Here is a 24784-nt window from a genome sequence, read left to right on the forward strand (position 1 = left end):
CATAAGAGGGGGAAGCCACTCAGGCATGATGCATGTTTTTGAGTGACTTGAAGACACTTACTGGACCGTTGGTTCTTAGGACCAGAGAAGGGCAGAGAGAAGCTACATCCCATCCAACAGTATGTAGTGCCTGCTGTGCACAAGGCAGCCAGGAGATAAAGATGCTGCCACCCTGGTGTTCCAGAATCTTCTGACAGTAACGGTTAGGGCTCTAGGCTCTGGTTTAGTCCCTCTGGGCCTCAGTTTCCTCGCCTGTAAAAATGGGGATAGTAATGAAACAAGTAATGAAACCTCATAGAGGTGTGAGGATAAATGAGTCAAGCGTGAAACACGGTAGGTGTCCAATAACTCTAGCTAGAATTATTTGGGTTGGTGGAGAGACACAAATACTAAATTAATTATTAACCCTATTACAGGAAAGTGAATGCTCAACTAGAAGCACAAGCAAAGATGCAGTACATTCTGAGCAGAGGAAGGTCTCTTGGTGTGGATTTGAGGGCTGTGAGAGAAGGGGGAGAGGCACGCTTTAGGGTCGTATGGGCTGAGCCCAAAGCTTGAGTAAGGACAGGACTCAGAGCTGGAGGGAGGATGGGAAATGGGCCTGGGGTCAGGGAGAGTCAAGGTGAGGAACTGGACATGTAGCCAGGACAGGCTGTGATGGTCATGGGGCCAAGCCGAGAAGTGTGGGTGCTCCCGTGGGGGCAGAGGAGGGGCTCTGGAAGGTTTTTGAGAAGGAAAACCTCATTTGGGTCCATCTCACCAGCTGTGGTTGGGGATACATTATCTGTTCTGAGCCTCAGTTCTCTGATCTGCAAAATAGAGATAAGCGAATCGGCCTCTCCAAAGCATTGGGCAGATTACATGAGACAATGGAGGCAACACGCTGAGCAATTTCGTGTGTGTGTAAACTGCCCAGTGGGGAGGTAGCCAACAGTGACTCATAGCAAGTTTTGTTAATGTCCAATACTTTGTTGCCTACAGCAGGGACAAGGGATTTACCAACTGGATTGGCTGGATTTAAGTATTTTTAAAAAACCCACCCATTTGATATTTGGAAGGTAACATAAGCCCCATCCCTAATTCCCTGCCTGTTGACTTCAGTCTCCCAAGACAGAACTGGATGTCCCAATTCCCCCCACCAGTCTTGTAACTCACTGACCATCTCCTTGGCTGACCAGACTTTTCTTCTTGACTCTAGACCCACCAAAGGCAGGGAGCATTCCTGCTGAGCTTGTATTTTCAGCACCCGGTGCAGTAATGCCTGACTCATAGGAGGACATAAGTCAACATAGAAGAGGAATACAGGCAGGGAAGGAGTCAGTAGCATCTGGGGGGAAATAGGAAGCAAGACAAAAGGGAAAAAAGCTTGGAATGGATGCTTGAAAAAGCTTAAATTAATTTAAAGGGGGAAAAAGGAATAGGAGAACAATGCAAGTGTTAACTGCAGCCAGCTTTTAAGTGGAATATAGGTAAGTCGGTTTTTGTGGTTGGAAGGGTCTGAATGGATTTGTTGCAGAAACAGAATCCACTGTAGCTCACTTAAGCAGACAGTGGTTAATTATGGGGTACTAAATGGGCTAAAGAGAGACCAGGCTGAGCTCCCAGGAGTGGCCCCCAGAGCCACACTACAGAACTGGGCTACCTAGGGAACTGCAGCCGCGGCCTCTTTGGCTGCTGTCGTGCATCACGATGCTTCTGCTAATGCAGGGTGTGAAACAATTGCCACATACCTGCCTCGGCTCAATTAACTCAGGCCCGAAGTCAAATCTCCTGCTGGTGCATGTAACTGGTGGTACCCCAGTCACATCTAAAGACCACAGATGCCAGGGATTCTGGGAAATGTAGTGTCTAGCTTTTGTAGCCTCTGCTGTACAGGAAGGCCCACCAGAGGAGCAGGAATAGAGGCTGAGCGTGTCCACCCACAGGATCTACTTCAGGGACCCTTATGTGGTCCAATCTCCTTATTTTTGTGGGGAGAAAGGTAAAGCCAGAGAGGTTTTGTTGAGTTCGTCACAGGTACTAGTGGCAAAGCCCAACCCAAGGCTCCTTATTCTTTAGCGTTGTTGTACTGCATCGTGGAAGCCACCTTTGACGCCTTAGCCATTAGCACTGACAGCCTGACATGAAGGAATTGAAGCAGTTTCTCACCGTGACATGAGACAAAACCACAGGGCTCATCCCTGCCTCTCCCACACGTCATGCCCAGACCCATGGGCCTGTCCCGGGGAAGTGCAGGCACACGTTTTGCAGACAACAAGTCCCATCAGAATCTCGGTGTGGGCACCTACAAGCCCTGTGGCCACAGGCGGGTTTCAGGTATTTGAATCTGTTTCTTCTGGATGATTAGGATATGTTCCCGTCAGCATCTCTGCATTTGGGAAGGTTCTGCATTCTGCCATGTAGTGGAGTTGTGAAGCTTAAGGAAGTAGTACATAGGAGCAGGAGGGGAATTTTTATCCTAAAGGAGCTGGGGAAATACGCTTAGCATGTTTTGAGCGCTCAGGCATAAGCACATGTGTCACTGGAAATCTCGTCTGCGCGGCCACCGGAAGGTAGCCTGCACTCACGGTAGCCTCCCACAGGAAATAGGACCATTAATTTAAGGAACTTGTCTGGTGGAAGCATCCACAGAAAATAAAGGATTTTTTTTCTTTTTTTCCTTTAGAAGTTGACAGGTAAGTGACCTTAGCCAGCTTTTGAAGTTGGTCAGAGGGCCAGCCCAGGTCCCTATCTCCCTAGATGCTCCTGAAGTCTTCAGCAGCTCTGATACAATGATGGGTTTGTTTCTGCTGCACAGGCCTGTTTTTAGAAGAACTAGAGGGGAACTTTGTGTGTTTTTTAAAATGAAAGCCGAGATCCTGCAGAAAACAGGACAGCAAATAAGAAAGCGCCAAGCTTCAGGGTTGGGGAACTGCTATCTCTCTTCATCTTTCTTGCCCTGAATTAATCTCCAGTTAGTTAATTAATCTCCAGACTGATGTCACCTCCCATCCTCGTGGTAGCTTCCTCACTTCAGTAATAAGCCTTTTGGAGAGTTAATTTTGGATTAAGGATGAGACTATTAAGCTTTTGCTGAGTATAACAGTGTCTGGAGCGGTATACTGTAATTGAACATTAATACTTTCCATATCAAAACACGAATATTGACACCAAATGGGTAGCTTCCACTTTTGTTGCCAAGGGAGATAGGAGCGAATGTTGGTTTTCAGAGCTATTTGGATTTCAGAGTCGCAGATGAAAGACTAGGGGCTAGTGACTCACACTGAAGGTTGGTTCCCTTTTTCTTCCATCAGTGAGAGAAAAGCTCAAAAGACAAATGGAGAAACAATGGGTTTTGACCAATTACCTTTTATTTAGGATCACAGGACTCTGGAGCTTGTCGAACTCTAAGAGTTAGCATTTACTGCAGCAGCCAGTCTTTTTGTTTTTTCTTTTTTGGCTGTACCTCACGGCTTGCAAGAATCTTAGTTCCCTGACCAGGGATCGGACCCATGCCCCCTGCAGTGGCAGCGCGGAGTCCTAACCACTGGACTGCCAGGGAAGTCCCTAGCACCCAGTCTTTTTAAAGTAGCTTTTCTTATTTAATTCCTTAACAGTCTCAAGAGGCAAGTATCATTATTGTCCACATTTTATGGGTGATGAAATTACGGCTTAGAGAGGTTGAGTAACTTGCCTACTTCCCAGACTGTAGGTGGTAGAGCAGGATTTGAACTTAGGAAAAGAGCTCATCTAGTCCCATTTTATTATTTTTACATGTGGGAAAGTATGGCCCAGGGATATTAAATGACATCACACAGCCATCCAGGTCTAGGTTTTTAATTGATCCTCAGCATTTCTTGTCTCTCCATCCCACTCATTTTGTGACCAGGTGACAAAGATGTAACTAATTTTGGTCTACGCCTTGCAGAGTAGAGTAACAAGGTAGTTGGTTAACCCTATTTTGGACTCCTAGGAAGTAGAGTGGTAGGTGTAAGCCTGTGTAAACATAATAAAGATGGCCCAGTGAGCAGACAGGTGACCCGAGGAGAGATTGCCGGTCCTCCGGCACATGGGGCATCATTTCAGGAATCAGGGGTGTCTTCTGTATCATGCTGCCCATCCTGGGAGAGAACACGCAGAAGTGTGGCAGCTCTGGTGTTCTAGAGAGAATGTGATACATCTCTCACCGTTCCAGTGTTCTGTTGCTGCTTCACAAACAACCCCAAATTTAGCAGCTTATAACACTTTATTATGACGTCTTCTAGTTCTGCAGATTGGCTGGGCTCAGCTGGGTGGGTCTTGCCTGGGGTTTCTCTTGTGGATGCAGTCAGATGACAGTGGGGTTGGAGTCTCCTGGGGGCTTGAACATCCAGGAGGGCTCACTCATGTGACTGGCAGTTGGTACTCTTGTCCTTTTCTAGCTACTTTATTATATGGTTATACCATCTTTTTTTAACAAGTTCCTATTGATGGGCATATAGGTAGTTTCCAGCTTTTTGCTATCACAGACCAAATTTCAAGGCACATGTGAAGTACACTCTGTGGATAAATTTCATGTTTAGGAATTTATCCTCCAAATATTTTTCTGAGGAATTTCTCCTTTTTTTTTAAAAAAAAATTGATGTGTAGTAGATTTACAATATTGTGTTAGCTTCAGGTGTACAGCAGAGTGATTCAGTTATACATATGTCTGTATACATATATGTATATGTGTGTATATATATTTTCAGATTCTTTTCCATTATAGGTTACTACAAGATATTGAATATAATTCCCTGTGCTATACAGTAAATCTTTGTTGTTTATTTTATATATAGTGGTATCTGTTAATCCCATACTCCTAATTTATCCCGCCCCCCATTCTTTCCCCTTTGGTAGCCATGTTTGTTCTCTTTGTCTTTGAGTCTGTTTCTGTTTTGTAAATAAGTTCATTTGTATTATTTTTTAGATTCCACATATAAGTGATATATAGTATTTGTCTTTCCCTGTCTGACTTACTTCAGTTAGTATGATCATTTCTGAGTCCATCCATGTTGCTGCAAATGGCATGATTTCATTCTTTTTTATGGCTGAATAATAAGGACTCTCACCTTTCTAACGAAGGAAGTTTTCCTTCCTCTGAAAAGTGAACAAGTCTGGCAGAAGCTGGCTTCGTCAGCCATGATCTTTTTGCTGTTGAATTAACCCTCCATCTTCTTTTGAAAAGGCCCTCTTCAGACGTTCTGGATATAATTCATAAACGTCTGGAGTCTGGATTGGTCAGAAATACATTTATAGTTGGCGAACAACCCTTCATGGGCTGGAGGGTGCACCTTATGGCAATTCTCTACATGAGCATTTTGTGTTGACTCAGTTTTCCATGTTGTGAAGAGTGGAGAAATGGCAACACTGCGTTTGCTGAGGCAATGGGAGGTCTTTTATTTTTGCTCTGAGAAAACCAGAGGGAAGTTCCCCAGAGAATGGGGTGCCCTCCCTCTCCAGTCCCCTCGCCTCATTCCCTCTTTCTCCCCTGTGTTAAAAAGCTTTCTGTATCTCTCTCAGTCAGATGATCCACTGACCCTGAACTCCCTTAAATGGTCACTGATCTCCATCCTCTCTGCCCTCAAAATTTTTATTCTTTTCAAACCAAATAATGCCAGTGATTTGAGATTTCCATCCTGGACTGTAATAGGAGGTATTCATGTTACATGCTGAGCATTTTAAAAATAGGAGTTTACCAAAAGGATTAAAGTAAACAAGGGTTCAGGTTGGAACCATAGTTGGCGAGTCCTCGGGCACATGGTGCAAGACTTTCAGAAGACAGTTCTAGCTTTCTTCACGTTTTTCATCAGAATTACCAGGTTCATGTGCCTCTGTTCTATTTCATTAGCCGCACTACCTCTCAAATGACCTTTATCCTGTGTAGACTTGGCCTTCAGAAGCTCACGGCATTTTGTTTGCCAAGACCTGGGCCATATTTAGTCTCTTCACATCCCTTCAAGGGAGGCAGTGACTAGAATGGGCACTGCGGATTAGCAGGAGACCATGACCTGTCCTGTGATAGGAGAGCCTTGGGCACAGCTGGGTCTCCCGCAGGCCCTGCCAGGCCCCACCCCTTTGGGGGGCAGAGGTGGGGTATGAGGCAGGAGGGTCATCAGACTCAAGCCCTGCGGTTGTCCTCCTGTATCTTCCAATGTGCCCACCCTCCCCCCGCCCTCTGACAGTCGTTGGGGGCCCTGCCCTTCTCTCCTCCCTCAGCTCTGTGCGTCAGCGACTCCCCAGGGCTCAGGCTGGCCAGGCTGGACTACACACAGTCCCCCTTTTCCCAGTGCCCTCTCTGGGATATTCCTTGCCCTTCCCCCATCTTCTTCATCGTGGCCTGGCTGAGATGTTCACCTCTCTGGGTACACTTTCCCGTGCGCCCACTGTCTGGGCTAGGCTCCCCTCCCAGCCACCCCTTGCAGCTGGGGCTTCCCAGATGGCAGTGGCCTGTTGCCCGGTCTGCTCTCCGACTAGACTGGCAGCTTCCTGGGGACAAGCCATCCTGGTGCTCTGAGCACAGGCCCCATCTCGGATCAGGCACACGTCAGTGTCGGCCGAGGCTAAGATGGAGCAGTGAGAATGAACTGGTGGAGGGGGCTGACTGGAAAGCCCTGTGCTGGGGCCTTCTCCTCCTGCCACCTGTGAGCCATTGCCCACCAACACTTTCTGACTGTGCAGGGCCCTCATGTGCGCTTGGGGCATGGGTGGGGGGTGGGCAGGAGCCTGCGCGAATGCTTGCTGGCTTCCACAAGGCGTTTAGTTGAGGAAACGTTCGTGCCTGATGGAAGCCTCTGGAATGAGTTGGAATAAAGTCCTGAACCGTGTGAGGGCCAGCCCCTCACATCTCAGGTGTGGTCCATGGACTGCATGGTGGCATCTCCTGGGAGCTGTCTAGCAATGCAGCATCCAGACTCCACAAGACCTCCTGAATCAGAATCAGCACTTTTTTTTTAAATTTTATTTATTTTCGAATTTTATTGTATTTATTTTTATACAGCAGGTCGTTATTAGTCATCCATTTTATACACATCAGTGTATACATGTCAATCCCCATCGCCCAATTCATCACACCACCACCCCCACCCCCGCCGCTTTCCCCTCTTGGTGTCCATACGTTTGTTCTCTACATCTGTGTCTCTATTACTGCCCTGCAAACCGGTTCATCTGTACCATTTTTCTAGGTTCCACATATATGCGTTAATATATGATATTTGTTTTTCTCTTTCTGACTGACTTCACTCTGTATGACAGTCTCTAGATCCATCCACGTCTCTACAAATGACCCAATTTCGTTCCTTTTTATGGCTGAGTAATATTCCATTGTATATATGTACCACATCTTCTTTATCCATTCGTCTGTCGATGGGCATTTAGGTTGCTTCCACGACCTGGCTATTGTAAACAGTGCTGCAATGAACATTGGGGTGCATGTGTCTTTTTGAATTATGGTTTTCTCTGGGTATATGCCCAGTAGTGGGATTGCTGGGTGGTATGGTAGTTCTATTTTTAGTTTTTTAAGGAACCTCCATACTTTTCTCCATAGTGGTTGTATCAATTTACATTCCCACCAACAGTGCAAGAGAGAACCTGCATTTTAACAAGACCCCCAGAGGATTCGTGTGTGCACTGAGGTTTGAGAGGCACTGGTCTTAGGGGTACACAGACCAGTTTGGGCAGGGGCTGCAGTGGCTGTAGAAGCTCATCGGGGAGGGAACAGGTGAGCTGAGGCTTGGCGGAAGGCAGTACCCCAGTGGATGAAAGGAGGGTGTTTCAGACAAGGAAGGTGTTAAGCCAGGAAAAGACCAACTCTTCTTGCTAATAATGTTTGTCTGAAAATTAAGTTTTTTAGGTCCTTTTATGAATAGAATTTTGGCAGAACGGTTGGATCCATCTTCTAAAGGATCTGATAACTAGGAAACCTTTAATGAATATATCAGATCTCGTGTTTTTCTTCACACAGTTATAGATTCTGTTTCCTTCCTTTGAGGCAGCAAACACGGTTGAGAGAATGAACCAGGCAGTCCAGAACCTGGGATTTGGTTATAGTTTTTCTGATAACAAAGCTGTGGGATCCTGACCAAGTCACTTCCCAAGATGACCGTCTTATTTGTTCATGATTCTGGGTCAGGAACTGGGGCACGGCTGGGCTAGGCAGTTTTCCTCTGGGCCGGGTTTGTTCACTCAGCTGGTGGCAGCCCTGGCTGGGCTGGAAGGTCCAGTGAGTCTTTATTCATACCTGGCACCTCATTGCTCCTCTGCATGGCTGCTTGGGCTTCCCCACAGTATGGTGGGCTCAGGCTTCCTCATGGCTGCTGGCTTCCAAGAGGGAGGATGCAGAAAAGCTGCACCGTTTCTTAAGATCTGGAACTGACGCAGGCCCTGCCCAGATCCAGGGGGAGAGGAGACAGTCTCTTGGTGGATGCTGGCCGGGAGGAAGGAATTGACTGTGGCTGTCTTTGCGGGCTCTGTGATGTTATCAGACCTAGACTCCTCTTTCCTTTCTGCTCTTCCATCCTCAGCACTGGCTTCCGCCTTGGGTCCGAGGTGGCTGTTGCTCTCCCGAGCAGGAAGGAGTAAATCAGGGGAGAGGGCACCATCTTTCCCCTTAGAGAGTGTATCTCACCAGCCAGGTGGTCCCACCCGCAGGACTTGCTGTGAGGCTGGGAAACGTAGGCGCGTAGCTGGGGGCGGGGCGCCCAGCTGGTAATCAGAGGTCTGTCCAGAGGAGCAAGGGGAGCATGGGTGTGTGGGGGGGTGCAGAAGCCCGAGTCAGGTCCAGCCTAGACGCACCAGGCGGTGGGCGCGCCGCCCCACACGGGTCCTCACCCTTCTCTCTGTCCCAGTTCACCACAGGCACCTGCGGCGGCGACGCGGCGATTCACACCTGCGACCTGTGCGGCAAGGCCTTTCGCCTGCAGCGCATGCTCAACCGGCACCTCAAGTGCCACAGCCAGGTGAAGAGGCACCTGTGCAGTTTCTGCGGCAAGGGCTTCAACGACACCTTCGACCTCAAGAGGCACGTGCGCACACACACAGGTGAGGGAGGGACGCGGCCAAGAGCCCCTGGACTTTCCCCGCAAGGAACCCAGTCGGGAGCCTGGGGCAGAGTTATGTTTCCGGAAGAATCGCGGGGCGGGGTGTTTGGGGTGGGCCGCCCGGCTCTGCCACCTGCCATTGGTGTCCCCTGGGGCCCGCGCGCCGCTCTCAGCCTGTTCTCGCCTCGGTGAGATGGGCGGCGCATCACTGGCCGGAAGTGTCCTGGGAGCTGTGATGCCCACTCGGTGCAGCCCTCGGGCCGGGCTGAGGGATGGAATGTGGTCCCCCTGGTCCCTCTGCTGGTATTTTGTGCTCCTTTCTCGGGAAGTGAGTCTGTCTCAAAATAGCATCACGTGGCTTCCTCCTGAGAGCTCAGAAAGAGAACACGCAGCTGACTTAGCGCTGCCCGAGCCTCCTGCGGGGGCGGGTGGGCAAGTGTCACCCCCACCCTGAGCTTTACTCAGCGCGGGTCTGGGTCCTCACCAGCTCCCTTCCACAGACAGCCCTGGGGTGCCGGTTGGCCGCCCTCCCGCCCCCTCTGGCTGTTCGTAGCCTCGGTAGTTTTGTCTAGGAAACACCTGGCCTCCAGGCTGCTCCTTGAGGGCCACACCTGTGCCAGAGCGATCCCTGGAGGAGAATTCTAAGATGCCATCTCCTTGCTAAAAAAACCTTCTCCAGGGCTTCCCTGGTGGCGCAGTGGTTAAGAGTCTGCCTGCAGATGCAGGGGACACGGGTTCGTGCCCCAGTCCGGGAAGATCCCACATGCCACGGAGCGGCTAGGCCCGTGAGCCATGGCCGCTGAGCCTGCGCGTTCCCGCAACGGGAGAGGCCACAACAGTGAGAGGCCCGCATACCGCAAAAAACAAAACAAAACAAAACAAAAAAACCTTCTCCAGCTCTGGGCAGGACAGAATCCAAACTCCCCATCTTGATGGGCTCCATGTCAAGCCCCTCACAGTCTGGGTCCCATCTTCAAATCCCCATCCTGTCCCAGCCCCTCCCACCCCATCCCACTCCATCTTTTCATCCCATCCATTTCATCTCATCTAAATCCAACCCATCCTAACCATTCAGTCTTGCCCTGGTGCCACGCACTCTCCCTACAACCTCATAGAATTTACTAATTATAGTCCCGCTGATCCCATCAAGCTCTTTCAGGGTTTAGGGTTTCCCTCAGCATTTTGGGGGTGGGGTGGGAAAATGACCACTCCTCTCTCCCAGGGGGCCTCTCAGGTCCCCAGCCGCCACACAGGGCCCTTCTCAGATCCTCTGTATTCAGATTTCCTTTAAGCCCTTATCACACTTTTTTGTTCTTAGAGTACTGGCCATGAGCTTCCTCCCTGGCCTCAGAAGGGTGTCCTCCACCCTAGAGAGTGGACTGGCCTACTAAAAGGTTTTTCTTTTTCCTTTAAAAAAAAACTTTTCTAAAGTGAAATTTTCATTTAAATGTAACATACATCCAGCAAAGCACACAAACCATAAGTGCATAGTTTGAGGATGCAGGACTTTTTACAAAGCGAACACAAGCATATAACTGGCTGGAGTATTTCCAGCCCCCATAAGACACTGCCCCCTCCCTCCTGCCCCCTCTGGTCACTGTCACTTTCCCTCCAAGAGGCACCAGTAGCCTGACTTCAGTAAAAGTTTGACCTCTGTGTGGCCAGGCTGACACCTGGGTTGGGGCAGGGAGAATGCTTAGGGAGATTGATGGTCCTGTGTGATTAGGGAGGGTCCTATAGAAGGTGAAGGGTCCTGCAGGTGCTGGAGGGTCCTGTGGGTAGTAGAGGGTCCTGTGAAGGGTGGGGGTCCTGTGGGTGACGGGGGGACCCCTGGTTATCAATGGACCCATTACGTGACTGCAAAGCTGGGCTTATAGGCAACTGACCCAAGGAGCTGGAGGAAATTGGGGACCACTCATGGCGTCATTTGTCGTTGGTTGTCCTGGAGAGTTTCTCAGCTTTTCCTCTTTATCTGAGGGTGTCCTTGAGGGCATGGCCTATTTCTTCTGCAACTCCTCACCTGGTGGGCTCTGTGGTCACTCCCCCACAGAGTGAAGGGGGCTTGGGGAGCATTGTGGGCTGTTGGTACCTTCAGTTGGAGTAAACATGGAGCTGCCTCATCTGTGACTGAGTTAATTCTCCATCAGTAGAAATATTAGGGACTGACTGCTCTCAGGGAAGAGTTTGTAAGAGTTTGCACTGAGTTGGTCACACAGTGGTTAAGCACTCTGGATCTGAGCTAGCTGATTCTGCAACCTTGTGGAAATTACTTATCTTTTTGCCTTAGTGTGTCCATCTCTAAAATGGGCATGGATTTATTACCTATCACCTAAGTGATGGCTGCGAGGTTTCAGGGCAATAATGGCATATAAAGTGCTTCACAAATTGTAAGCACTTAGTAATTATGAGCTATTAGTGGTGGTAAATGTTGAAATAGTTGGCAGAGTTTTCCTGGGACCCTGCGGGGTGGCAGGCTCGAAGACTCACCTCTGTGCTTGTGGAGAGCTCAGCCAACACAGGGAGAAAGAACCCAAACCCCTGACTGTGACCCAAGGAAACCAGCAGGTGTGCCAGACAGAAGAAAAAGTGGCGAATGCTGGTGGGGAGGCCCGGAAGGTGCATTGTTGCTGGCAGGGGCACCAGGGAGGCTTCTCAGAGGAGGTGTCCTTTTGGCTGAGCCTTGAAGAGTGAGCAGGATTTTCACAGTTGGACGGGGAGGGAAGGGCATTGCAGATGGGGAATGTCTTAGTTTGGGTTCCCCCAGAAACAGACCCTGACACGAGGATTTGGGTGAAGCTGTTTATTTGGGAGATGGTCCCGGGGGCACAGTGAGGGGATGAGGAGAGGAGACAGGGAAGGAGACTCAGTGAGAGCTAGTTACTTACTGAGTGGGTTACCACTGGGAGCAACTGGGGCTCAAGCCCCCTGGGGCTTGAATGCACACAATGCACCCCAGAATTGCTTCAGGGGCAGGAAGTGGGGTATTTATCCATCAACTCCCATCCTTCCTTGTTTGGGGGTACATCCTGGGACCCTCTGCTCCTAGGCACTTCCTCCCCAAAGCCCCTTGCAGACCTCACGTTTCCGGGGAGCATCATCGGGCAGGAGCGGCAGGAAGCCACTGGCCTCCTGGGACTGTCCGAGCCGGCCTGGTGGGAGGCTGAGGGGTTCGGTGGCGGGGAGCAGTGTCTGCCAGGGAGAACGAGGCTTAGCAGCCGGGGGTCGCGGGGGGGGCGTTGGCAGAGGCGGGAGAGCCTGTGGAAGCTTGCGCAGCTTCCTCAGGTGGCAGCGAGCTCAGAGTGGTGGCTCTTCTGCAGGCCAGGCCCTCGGCTTTATCCTGTTGTGTCCAACAGCCCCGAGGAGCCCCGAGCCCTTGTTACCCGCAGTTCACAGGTGAGGAGCTGGGGACCGCTGGTCTTCCTGAGTCCAGGTCCCCCGTTTTCCACAGGACCCTTCTCTGTCTCCGCCCCTCAGTACTGTGCTCACTCGGCGTCCTTCCCGAGGCTGGGCCTTACCAGCCGCCCCGGTTCAGTTTCTAGAAGCCAGCTTGCTCTGCAAGAGGCGAGATAGAGAGGAACTCGGGCCGGGCACAAGCCGCACCCTCCAGCCTGGGCTTTACAGTGGGTTGCTGAGGAGTCTGAGCATGTGTTCAGTGGTGCCAGCATGTCCTCTGGCCACCGAATGAGCAGAAAAGGGGTGGCCTGCACCCCGCCCCACCCCCACCCCCACCCCCAGGGCCCTGGGCTCCTTCATCTCCTACTCCTCAAAGATGAGACTTCTAGTGACTCCTAAAGGAGGGGCTGAAAATCACCGGGTTGCTGAATGAAAACGCCTTCCACCTGCAGCTTCCCCAAAGGGCATCACGCACTTCATCCCACGAGGGGCGAGGCTGGCACTCAGGAGGCGTTTAGGACTGGAACCCTGCAGCCTCTCTGCGCACGGGGAGCTCTGGGTCCGCGGAGGGTGGCTGGTCCGATTGAGATGTGTGGTTACGTGTAAAACAGACACTAGATTTCAAAGGCTTAATGCAAAATGAGAACGTAATATATATCAATTTTTAATGTTGATTTCATGTTGAAGTGGTAATATTTTGAATATATTGGGTTAAACAAAAGGTATCCTTAAAATAATTTCACCTGTTTCTACTTATTTTGATGAGGCTACTGGACATTTTAAAATTACAAGATGGCTTGCATTTTAATCTCTGTTGGATAGCTCTAAGGTCATTGAATCTACAGTTAATGATTTAAAAATTTTTTTATTATAATTTTGACTCTTAAAGTGACCAACAAATAGCATTATGGAAATGTATTGAACCTATTTTCCCTCTGGTTCATTTTATTTATTTAATTGGCCGTGCCTCCAGGCACGTGGGATCTTAGTTCCCCAACCAAGGATCGAACCTGTGCCCCCTGCAGTGGAAGCGCGGAGCCCTAACAATTGGACAGTCAGGGAATTCCCTGTTTCGTTTTTGTTTTGTTTTGGTTTTTTTGGAGTATAATTGCTTTACAATGTTGTGTTAGTTTCTGCTGTACAATGAGGTGAATCAGCTCTATGTATACCTATATCCCCTCCCTCTTGGACCTCCCTCCCACCACCCCCCATCCCACCCATCTAGGTCGTCACAGAGCACCGAGCTGAGCTCCCTGTGCTTTATAGCAGGTTCCCACTGGCTATCTATTCTACACGTTGGTAGTGTATATAAGTCAATTCTAATCTCCCAACTGTAGAGATGTGGATGGACCTAGAGTCTGTCATACAGAGTGAAGTGAGCCGGAAAGAGAAACAAATATGTATATTAATGCAGATATGTAGAATCTGGAAAAATGGTACAGATGAACCTATTTGCAGGGCAGGAATAGAGATGCAGATGTAGAGAACGGAGATGTGGACACGGGAGGAAGGGGAGGGTGGGACGAATTCCCTGGTTTATTTTCTGATGGAGATGTGCCTCCAGGTGATAATGACCAGGAAGAGGAGTCAAAACATTGCTGACAAACTGGCTGGTGGCAAACGAAAAAAGGGCCCCAGCTCTGGGGATGCCCCTCTGCGGGGGCTGGAGGGACAGGCCTGGCGTCCTGGCGCCAGAGGCCTGCCCTGCAAGCTCTGAGCTCTGTGCAAAAGGGATAATCAGTAAAAAGAGCAAACATCTGGGCTCCTCAGACCTTTCTGTAGTTCATGTGTACCACCTCACTGGCTCCAAAAGATCTCACCAGAATTCTGGGAATTCGGTTTTGCCTTTGATGGAGACGTGAATGTTGGATTTTGGCTCTTGACAATTACAAGTAAATGTTGTGTTTGGACCAGAAGCAAAGATGTGGACAGTGTTCTCACAACTACAGTAGGCAGACGAGTGAAGGTTATGGTTGCTCCCAGTCCGGTTGGGCCAGACCATGACTAATTTGAAGACTTACCTAGGATCCCAGGACCCTTCTTTTGAGAACTGCAGCGACAGTGTTGATGAGGTGGGCAAAGACGGTGGGACCGGGGATCGGGATTAATCCCCTCCCCCACGTCTCCTCCTGAGAGAGCGGGGCCTCTAAGACTCAGAACACGAGGAAACTTCTTGGAAAAGGTCCAGGGAAACCGGAGCCTGGAAATGTCTTACCTTAATATCCAAGCAGATGAAAGAAAAGATTAAGACTTCTTTTCTGGATATGACTTCACCAAGGAAAGAGTAGATCAGAGAGGGGTGTGTGTGTGTGTGTGTGTGTGTGTGTGTGTGTGTGTGTGTGTGTGTGTGTGTGTGTGTGTGTGTGTGTGTGTGTGTGTGTGTGTGTGTGTGTGTGATATGGGGGAGGGGGAGCAGCAAATGACATCTGAGTCCAGATTGGAAGAGAGAAACTGGAACAGAAGAAACTCGGTTAACATTTTGTGAAAATACGTCTGCAAACGAGTGGCTGTTTTCAATCCAAATTGACTTAGGTTGGGTTCCCTAGAAGCAGATTCTGAGATGGCGATTCTTATAAACTGATTTATTGAGGGAGAGCTCTTGGGAGAAACCTGTGAGGGAGGGGAGAGCAGGACAGGGTAGCAGGGATGTGGCCCCAGCTTGATCCCACCAGGGCTCTGGGGTGTGACTGGTGCTACAGGCCTGTCCTGTCCCCAGGCAAGTGGGGGACATTTCTGTGCCCATGTGAGTCAGAGGCTGCCTTTCCCCTGGGTGGGCAGGTCACTTGCCCAGTGCCTGTTCCTTGGAGAAGGGGACATCCAGGAACTGTTAGCTGCCAACATAGGTGACAGCTGGGGAGTGAAGTACTGGCCCAGAAAAGGGGGTCCTGATGGGGGACCGAGAGTGTCCACTGCACACTTAATAGAGGGAATTGCTCTATTTAAGTGGAGTTGACAGGGTCACTGAGGCCAACGTGTGAAATTACGGCTGTTGACCCACCTCAGGACAAAGTAGAGACGGGGCGGGGGGCGGGGGGGGGGATGAGCTTTCAAGACAGGATTGTATGTTCAGTTCATAGCCTGTGAAAAACGTCACGGGCCTGGTTTTACAGAATATTCTTCTGGATTTGTTCACGTGTTTTAGGTTGAGCCAGCTGGCCATCCAGGGAAGGAGAGAGTTTGCTGGGGGCAGGGTGTGGGTGGGGGAAATCTGTCATTTAGATTCCAACAACCAGCAGGTGCCAAACTCAGCACTGAGCGTCTCCCCCCTCGCTGCCCAGGGACCCCGGCGCCAGTGGCGCCTGGGGGCGTGGTGAACGTTTACTGAGGTGTCAGGTGTGGTCTGGGCGTTGTTCGCCACCATGACCAGGTGTGCCAGGCTCATCAGACAAGTACAGCTTGCATTGAATGCATTTTATTTTTCTCGTATGTAAAGTGACTACTTACTTTGTAAAAGACTTCAGTCAATATACAGACTACAGAGGAGAAAACCTGTGCTGCTGTAACCAGTCGAAAAGGGCAAACACACATGCGGGGTCCCCCGCTCGGTTTGTGAGGGCTCCAGGGGGGCATAACTCGGGTTGGTGATAACTTTACGACCCTGACTAGAGTAAAGGAGTTGGTTCGAGGTGCGCCTGCCATTCCTACGGAAGCTTCTGAGTTCCACGGAGGGAGGCTGAGGAATTCAGATCTGAGGTCCGGGCAGTGGGGAGGGGGCTCTGGCCGGAGCGCAGGGTCTGCCCTTCCCCCCTTGGTGGGGCCCTCGGGCCTTATCTTCCATCTGGGCCACATTGAGAAGGAGGAGAAGGCAAACAAATCCCATCTTGATTGAAGAAGAGGAAACAATGGTGTCTGTTTGGAGCCTACGGGGAAGGGTTGATTGGACTGGGAAAAATGCAGGCTGGGAGAAGTTTGGAGCGGGGCGGGTGGGAGAAAAGAATAGAGTTACCTCCACCCCGAGGGAGCTGAATGCTGCCTTGTAGGGTGGCCTCCTTCACTCACCAAACTCTCCCGTCTTTTATTTTGACTGACTTTTTAGCTACAAAAAATAATATTGAAAGGGAAGAATGAAAGAAAGAAAAAAAGAAGCCTCCTCTCCACGCCAAGCCCTAGTTCCACTCCTGAAAGCAAGCCACCACTTAATTTTTTTTTCCCCAGAAGTTTTTAACACACATTGCTTTTTTCGTGCACTATCTATCCTGGAGATTGCTTCCCATCTGCAGAGGTAGACATATATCACTCTTTTGAATAGTTGTCAGAGCGTTTCTTAATATGAGATTATGACGTAATTTCAAATGTGGAGGCGCTGTCATTTTTTTCTCTTGCCCCAAATGATGACACTTATTTACATTTTCAGGGTCGGTTTTTTCTTTCCTCCTTCCCTCCTTCCCTCCCTCCCTCCCTCCCTCCCTCCCTTCCTTCCCTCCTTCCCTCCCTCCCTCCCTCCCTTCCTTCCTTCCTTCCTTCCTTCCTTCCTTCCTCTCTTTCTCTGTCTCTCTCTTTTAATTTTAGACAGGACTACCACAGATATTCTTGTAAATCCATTGCCTACTTGTGTGAGTCTTTCTGTAGATAATTTCCCTGAAGTGGGCCAAAGGGCAGACCCATTATGATGTTTATGGGGTGGTCACATTGCCTCCTGAAGAGGTTGTCCTAAATGTCCAGTCCCACAAGGAGGCCTGCAGAGAGCTCCTTGCTGAAGTCCATGTTTGGATAAAGTTCAGTAAAGGAGACTTAGCTACAGCAAGCAGAGAGTGCCAATGACAAAGACTTTTCTTTGGGGATGAGTGACATGAAGCTTGATTTGGTAGTAGGAATAGAACATCTGAAAAGAAGAGACCCTTTGTGATAACGCAACACACAGTATTTTCTGCTCGAGGTGATACAGACCCGCAGCACAGTAGTCTGGAGGGTGGACGGGGAAGGACGTCTGTCCCCTCCTCTCTCCACCAGCTGCCTAGGAACGACATTTAAAAAAATAGCCTTTAAAAAAATTATTTTTTTAAATTGAAGGATAGTTGATTTACAGTGTTGTGTTAGTTTCTGGCGTACAGCAAAGTGATTCAGTTATACATATGTGTATATATATTCTTTTCCATACTCTTTTCCATTATGATTTATTATAGGAAAAAATTATCCTTTTTTATTGTAAAATAGATAATGAACAAAAAGGTGTACATATAGATACAGTTTAAAGACAGATACTAGATATTCACATACCCACCCGCCAGCCAGCTTCTGAATAGAGCGTGTTTGCGTCCTGTTGACCTGGACTGTAAGCTGTTGAAGCTGCACCCGTTGAATATTCAGTGTGTGCTGCATCCTTTGCTTGTGAGATCTTGGTTAATCCTCAGAGCAGCCTTACAAGGGGTATCAATTATTATCCCCATTTTACAGGTGATGAAACTGAGGTGTGGACTCAGTTAATGCGTGGCTGATGGGTGGTGCCCGGGTTTCCAGTGGCCTTGGACTCTGTTACTGTGTAGGTGTCAGTAGGTTAATGATGCCTGGTGCGGGGATGGTTCCGGGATCCCACTCCAGGCTCGGACAAGATTGGCCTTTGCTCGAGAGCGCCCACGTCCAGGACAGGTGAGGCCCAATGTCAGGGAGGCCTTGGTATCTGTCCCCCTCATCTGGGGCTCCTCCCTGGCCCCCGAGTTTGGGGGAGAGGAGGACTCCAGGAGGGAGGGACTTGTTCCCCAGCCCAGAAAGAGTCACCAAGAGGCGGCTGCTGGGTGACCATGTCTGCCTGCACCAGTGAGCGAGGGATGAATGTGGTGTTTGCAGAGCGGGGTGGGGAGGGTAGGTTTGCAAAAGTCAGAATTAACTGCCATAACTAGAGGTGTGGGGACCTCCTGTCTACCCCGCTCCACCCCCCGCAGTCATCCTCATCCTAGCCGTCATCTGCACGGCGCAGGGCTTTGAAATCCTCTAGCCCTGGCTATCCAGGCTCTGCTGGGTGCTGTGCCCGTAGGATTCGGCTGAGCTGGGAATGAAGAGAGGAAGGAGACGTGACCGTGCGAGTGGACTTGGCCCTGGCCCGATGCCCTCGGCAAGGGGCAGGGCTCAGGCAAAGCCATGCAGCCCCGTCCGCATCACCTTCTCAGGTCACCGTTGGGAGTGGGGACCCCCAGGAGTAGGATTGGAAGCGTCCACTTCCAGAATCCAGGTTAAAGCCTGGTGTCAGTGTGCTGGTTTCCCCACTGGTTGAGTTTGGATGTTTTAAAATAGTCGAGGGCTGTTTCCAGTCACCCTTGAAAGGAGCAGCTGGCCTCTGGGTGAATTTCTGTGTTGATGAGCTTTGGGTCTGAAGTCAGGTTGCTGCTTGATCAGCCAGAGGTGGTGGGAACCAGCTGCCATGTGGGCGCAGAGGACTGGTTAACACAAAGCCCCTTGTGGCCCAGACATGCAACCTACGTGGTGTATTCCTTTGGAGAGGCCTCACGGCCCCTGCGTTTGTAGAAAACTAGCCCCAAGATGTGACCTCTCTTTTACCTGGGCCAGTAGGATTCATTCATTCATTCGTTCAAAAATTATTTCCTGAGCACCTATTAGGAATTCTCTGCTGGTCCAGTGGTTAAGGCTCCACGCTTCCACTGCCGAGCGCCCAGGTTCGATCCCTGGTCAGAGAACTAAGATCCCACGAGCCACGTGGTGCGGCCAAAAACAAAATAATAAAATAAAAAATAAAAATGATTTACTGAGCACCTATTATGTGCCAAGTGCTGAGGATTATAAAGGAGTTTCTTTTAGCAGTTTTTCTGAAACATGTGGAATATAATACAGGCCTGCTTTCTGCGTGGGTGGGCTGGAGGAACACCCCACCACGGCATTGAGCTAACACAATTCTTTTCACATGAACGTTAGAGGAAAGGATGGGAGCTTCTGGATGTGGACAGGAAGAAAAGTGGAAGCGACTCGATTTTTTCAGGTGGTTGAACGAGGGTGGGGGGAGTATTTTTTTCCATTTTGACTTCCTTTGTCATCTGTGTACTTAAAAAACTTCATGAACAGACATAGCTCTCCCGGCCCCCCACCACGCGCCACCAGTGAGGAACTGGGGACATTTAACTTTGAAGAGAGGACTTGGGGGAGCCGGCTGCCTCAGACACCCCAAGTGCCGTCCTAAGGCTTCACCACGCGTTGCTTCAGACCTGTAACTCCAGCATAAGCAGCCTCAGCAGCACCTGGGAACCTGTGAGAAATGCAGATTCTCATCCCCACCCCAGAACCAGATCCGCCAGCAGGGGGGCCCGGAATCTGTGTTTTGACAAGCCCTCTAGGTGGTTCTGTTTCGGGCTCACATTTGAGAAACACTGCTTTCGCTTGGATCAGGACGTCTGGAGTGGGGCCCGAGGCTCTGCACTTCCAACGAGCTCCTAGGTGATGTGATGTGAGGTGGACTACACCATAGTACCAGGTTGTACAAGGCAGCATCATGTGATGGGAGGGTGTGGGCTGGAGCAGGGCTTCCTCAGTCTCTACAGTTTTTAAAAGATGGGATTTGGGTGCAGCTGTACAACAAAACACCACGGTGCTCTTAAAAAGGAATGAGACCAAGCTGTAAGCACCAATATGGGAAAATCTCCAGGAATGTTTATTTATTTCTTGAAGTATAGTTGATTTACAATGTTGTGTTAATTTCTGTTGTACAGCAAAGTGATTCAGTTTAATATATATATATATATATATATATATATACATTCTTTTTTTGATATTCTTTTCCATTATGGTTTATCATAGGGTATTGAATATAGTTCTCTGTGCTATACAGTAGGACCTTGTTTTTTACCCATCTTATATATAATAGCTTACATCTGCTGACCCCAACCTCCCACTCCATCCCTCCCCCAAGCCCCTCCCCCTTGGCAACCACTAGTCTGTTCTCTATGTCTGTGATTCTGTTTCTGTTTCATGGATAGGTTCATTTGTGTCATATTTTAGATTCCACATATAAGTGATATCATATGGTATTTGTCTTTCTCTGTCTGGCTTACTTCAGTTCGTATGATAATCTCTAGGTCCATCCATGTTGCTGCAAATGGCATCATTTCATTCTTTTTTATGCCTGCGTGATATCCCATTGTATATATGTACCACATCTTCTTTACCCATTCATCTGTTGATGGACATTTAGGCTGCTTCCATGTCTTGGCTATTGTGAATAATGCTACTATGAACATAGGGGTACATGTATCTTTTTAAATTATAGTTTTGTCTGGATGTATGCCCAAGAGTGGGATTGCTGGGTAATTCTATTTTTCGTTTCCTGAGGAACCTCCATACTGTTCTCCACAGTGGCTGCACCAACTTACATTCCCACCAACAGTGCAGGAGGTTCCGTTTTCTCCACACCCTTTCTGGCATTTATTGTTTGTAGACTTTTAAATGATGGCCATTCTGGTCAGTGTGTTGCGGTGCACCAGGAATATTGTTAAGCGAGAAAAGTAGATTTTGAAAATATCTTTTGATAATAGCTTGCTTCCGTTAAAGCCAGGATAGTAAAATCATGATAAAACCCATTATTGCATAAATAAACTATTTAAGCATTTTAGAATGTGAATTTTAATACACCTGTTTTTCAATTTTTCACTATTCTTTCAGCAACTCGAACATTCTTGGGGAAAAAAAATTAACCATTAAAAAAACAAATACAAACGTCTACATGGGGATGCACATTTTCCCTTTGCCTCAAGCTCCAACATGACTCCATGCAGCCCTGGTGGATCCTGTCCTTACTTAAATTTTTGATAACTTGTTCATCATGGATTTTTTTGTATGTATTTTAATTTTGAAAATATTTATCTTGATTGATGATTTCACATACTCTTAAATTTTGAGCCTAAAGCTTTGGGGATTACTGCGGGCAGTGGTCCTCCTGGCCTCTGGGCTCTGAGATGCTCTGAGAGCTGGCAGCCCACTCTGTTCCACAGACCCCGAGCACAGCATTCACCCTCTCTGGGCTTCCGTGCTCATGGGACACTATATGCTTCCTTGAATCCCCCCCGACTTTAGAGCCTGAGATACACCTACTGAGGTCTCCTTACCTAAGTTCCCATCTCACCCTGTCGGGTGCCCACGGTGGGCATGGGCATGACTGTGGTTTGATTGGCTGAGCTCCCTGCTCATATGGTACCTGTGGCCTCCATCTGGAAGGCAGGCCCCACTCATAGTAGCTCACTTTTAAAGCCAGCAGGAGATCTAGGTTGGAAATGGTTTCCTAACTGTAGCCGACGCCATCAGTGTCCTGTGACCCCTGCCATTTCTGGGCACACCCGTCCATGTCGTGGCTGCCCACACCTGCAGCCCAGCCTGAGGATGTCCTTGCTGGAGGCCACTCTACCCCAAGGCAGGCTGTACATGCTGGGGAGAGAGAACCTGTCCCACCCAGGGTGCTCTCCGCGGTGCTACTGGAGCAGGCGAACAAAGACTCCAGCTCCCGAGGGCCAGGGTAACTCGGAGGTGTGTGTTCTGCTCTGTCCCGCACCTTGTCTGGCCATGTGGACTCTGGTTGCCCACAGTGGTGACTGGCTGGATGACCCCTCTCCCCCTTGTCATCATCATCTTCCCTCCCCTGCAGATGGGGAGTCACCTCCCACTTTTCATGGGGTCACCGCTCCTGAGGGCAACCTCCCAAATAACTCCTTTTCCAGTGAAACCCAAACTAAAATGAAAACAAGGTTTACTCTGCCCACTTTGAAACCCAGACATTAAGGCAGGCAAGTGGTGGTGTTTTGCTGTGTGCATCCTTTTTTATTATGTTTGCTCTGTGGACAGTTTTGTCTCCTGCCTTAATCATTTTCCTCATGTTTCTCATCCTTGGTCATGATGATTTTTTTTTTTTCCCTCAGCCCCTGGCAACGATTTTTCTATTGTTTCTGAGAGTTTGACTTTTCTGTATCTAAGTGACACCACGCACTATTCGTCTTTCTCTGTCTGGCTTATCTCACGGAACATAATGTCCTCAAGGTCCATCCATGTTGTTGCAAATGGTAGGATTTCCTCTTTCTCCTGGCTGGTTAATAATCCATTGTAGATATACACCACACCTCTTTTATCCATTCATTTATTGGTGGACACTTAAGTTGTTTCCATGTCCTGGCTATTGTGAATAGTGCTACAGTGGACATGGCTGTGGAGATATCTCTCTGAGATCCTGTTTTTATTTCCTTTGGATAAGTACTCACAGTGGGATTGCTCGATCATATAGAAAGGTCTGTCTTTAAGTTTTCGAGGAACCTCCATACTGTTTGCCACAGTGGCTGCACCAATTTACATTCCCACCAACAGTGCACAAGGGTCCCCTTTTCTCCACACCCTCACCAGCATTTGTTACCTTTTGTCTATTTAATAATGGCCATTCTGACAGGTGTGAGGTGATCTCTCCTCTCTATGTGGTTGTGATTTGCATTTTTCTGATGATTGGTGATGGTGAACATCTCATGTGTCTGTCGGCCCTTTGTACGTCTTTGGAAAAATGCCTGTTCGGTTCCTCTGCCCGTTTTCGAATTGTGTTGTTGGTTTTTTGCCGTTGGGTGGTGCAGGATGACTTTTAATGGCTTCATAGTGGGAGGCTCTGGCTGGGCTGTGACCGACCGGTGCTGTGTCTGCCCCTCACCCTGCAGGCATTCGCCCCTACAAATGTGACGTCTGCCACAAAGCCTTCACCCAGCGTTGCTCCTTGGAATCCCACCTGAAGAAGATCCACGGGGTGCAGCAGCAGTATGCCTACAAGCAGCGCCGGGACAAGCTGTATGTCTGTGAAGACTGTGGCTACACGGGCCCCACCCAGGAGGACCTGTACCTGCATGTGAATGGTGCCCACCCGGGCAGCGCGTTCCTCAAAAAGACATCCAAGAAACTGGCAGCCCTCTTGCAAAACAAGCTGACATCCACGCTCCAGGGCAATGCCAACCTGAGCGAGGAGGAGGAGAAGTAGGAGAGGGCGTGGATGCCAACGCTGCCACGTGTCCACAGATTCCCGGTCTTGAGGGCCCCCTGACCCACGGGCTCTTTCTAAGTCCAAGTGTTCCGTCCATCTCTCTGTCCTCTGGGGGCCTTGATGGGGGGCTCCGTTCCAAGGCTGTCAGTGATAACAGTGGCTTCAGGCCCCCCGTAACCCGTATCCTCAGGAACACTGTCACATGAATGAAAGCTTCTGGATGGCTATGATCACCGTCTGGGGTTTGGGTTTTTCTTTGTTTTTTTTTTTTTAGGATTTTCACACATGGAGGCAGGGGTGTTCTTAAGAGAGACACCCCTTGGAGAGATTGATATGGTGCCTTGAAATAAAAGTACTTCCACTTGAAATGCTCCTCCAGCAGGGATAATGAATCCTATTATTCTGAAAGAGTTAGCAGGAATTATTTTAATAAAGGAAACGTCCTGGTGACATTTTCCTGATCAGAATGAAACAGGAGAGCGTTGACCTGTAGCTCCCTGTCCAGGGCATATCGTGGGACCTTCGACTTCCGGTTATTTGTTTTGTACTAGTGGGTGGGTTTGAAGAAGGGCATCTTGAGCGTTGGGTAAAGGTAGACAGCTGGTGACAAGACAGCCCCACACGTGGCTGCCAGGCAGAGGCGCTGGGCTCAGCTTGGCAGGCGGCTCACAGATGTTCTTTGGGCCAGGGTGTTGCTGCAGAGATGCTCTGGCCTCCAGGACCGGGCCTGCTGGCTGAAGGCCATCCCCCCTCCGTGAGTCCAGCACCAGGGACATCGTGGACATCGCGGGGCTGAGGCTGGAGCATGAGGAGACCCTGGGGGCCCTCAGTGCCCCTGCAGGGGGCGGGGTGGGGGGGAGGTGATGGCGGCGTCAGCATCTCCTTCCGGGCATGTGACTGCTGCGCGAGGTGACCTTTGGCCACCTGCACCTCCTCACGTGGGAGGTTAACAATAAAGCTGATGGTAGTGGGGGGGCGAGTGTGTGAGGTGGTCTCCAGGGTCCTTCTGTGCCTGCAGGGGCTGGAGAAAGGACCTAGAACTCTCAGGAGCCCCTGTGGCCGGGAGGGATTGACTTATAGGAGGTGCGGATCAGCTGTGCCTGGGCGCTGCCGGGGTGGAGCGCGCAGGCTCATTTCCACTCTGAAAGTCAAGGAAGTCTTTCTTTGGGAACGTTTGGATGGTGAGGCCATTTTCTTTCTTATTTCCTCCCTCCCATCCGTTATCCTCCCTTGCTCCTCTCCTTCCCTACCCCCTTCCCTCCCCCCTTCTCTCCCTACTTATCCCCCCGCCCCCTCCCCTGCCACCACTGTGGGCAGGGCCTCATGTCAGGATCCGGGCAGTTTAAGTGGTACATCCCGTATAACTCAACGTTTCTTTGGTGAGTCAGCACTTTTCTTTCGGAAGGAAGGAAGGGAG

The 24784-nt window shown here is 49.6% G+C and overlaps 1 protein-coding gene across 5 annotated transcripts in view; it reads left to right on the forward strand.

Annotated features, from left to right (window-relative positions):
* Window positions 1-23735, forward strand: part of OVOL2 (ovo like zinc finger 2) — a 28200-nt gene extending 4465 nt beyond the window's left edge. For 2 of the 5 annotated variants that reach the window (XM_033429373.2, XM_033429374.2), the window contains 3 exons: window positions 44-119; window positions 8844-9036; window positions 23051-23735. In XM_033429373.2, the coding sequence (XP_033285264.1) occupies window positions 44-119; window positions 8844-9036; window positions 23051-23364 (583 nt within the window). In that variant the 3' untranslated portion in view covers window positions 23365-23735. Of the gene's footprint in view, window positions 1-43; window positions 9037-23050 lie in introns of all 5 variants that reach the window. The other 3 variants (XM_049699127.1, XM_004270400.3, XM_049699126.1) reach the window with 2 other exon arrangements.
* The last annotated feature ends 1049 nt before the right edge of the window (window positions 23736-24784 follow it).

Source organism: Orcinus orca, chromosome 16, assembly GCF_937001465.1.
Source record: "Orcinus orca chromosome 16, mOrcOrc1.1, whole genome shotgun sequence".
NCBI classification, from domain to species: Eukaryota; Metazoa; Chordata; class Mammalia; order Artiodactyla; family Delphinidae; genus Orcinus; species Orcinus orca.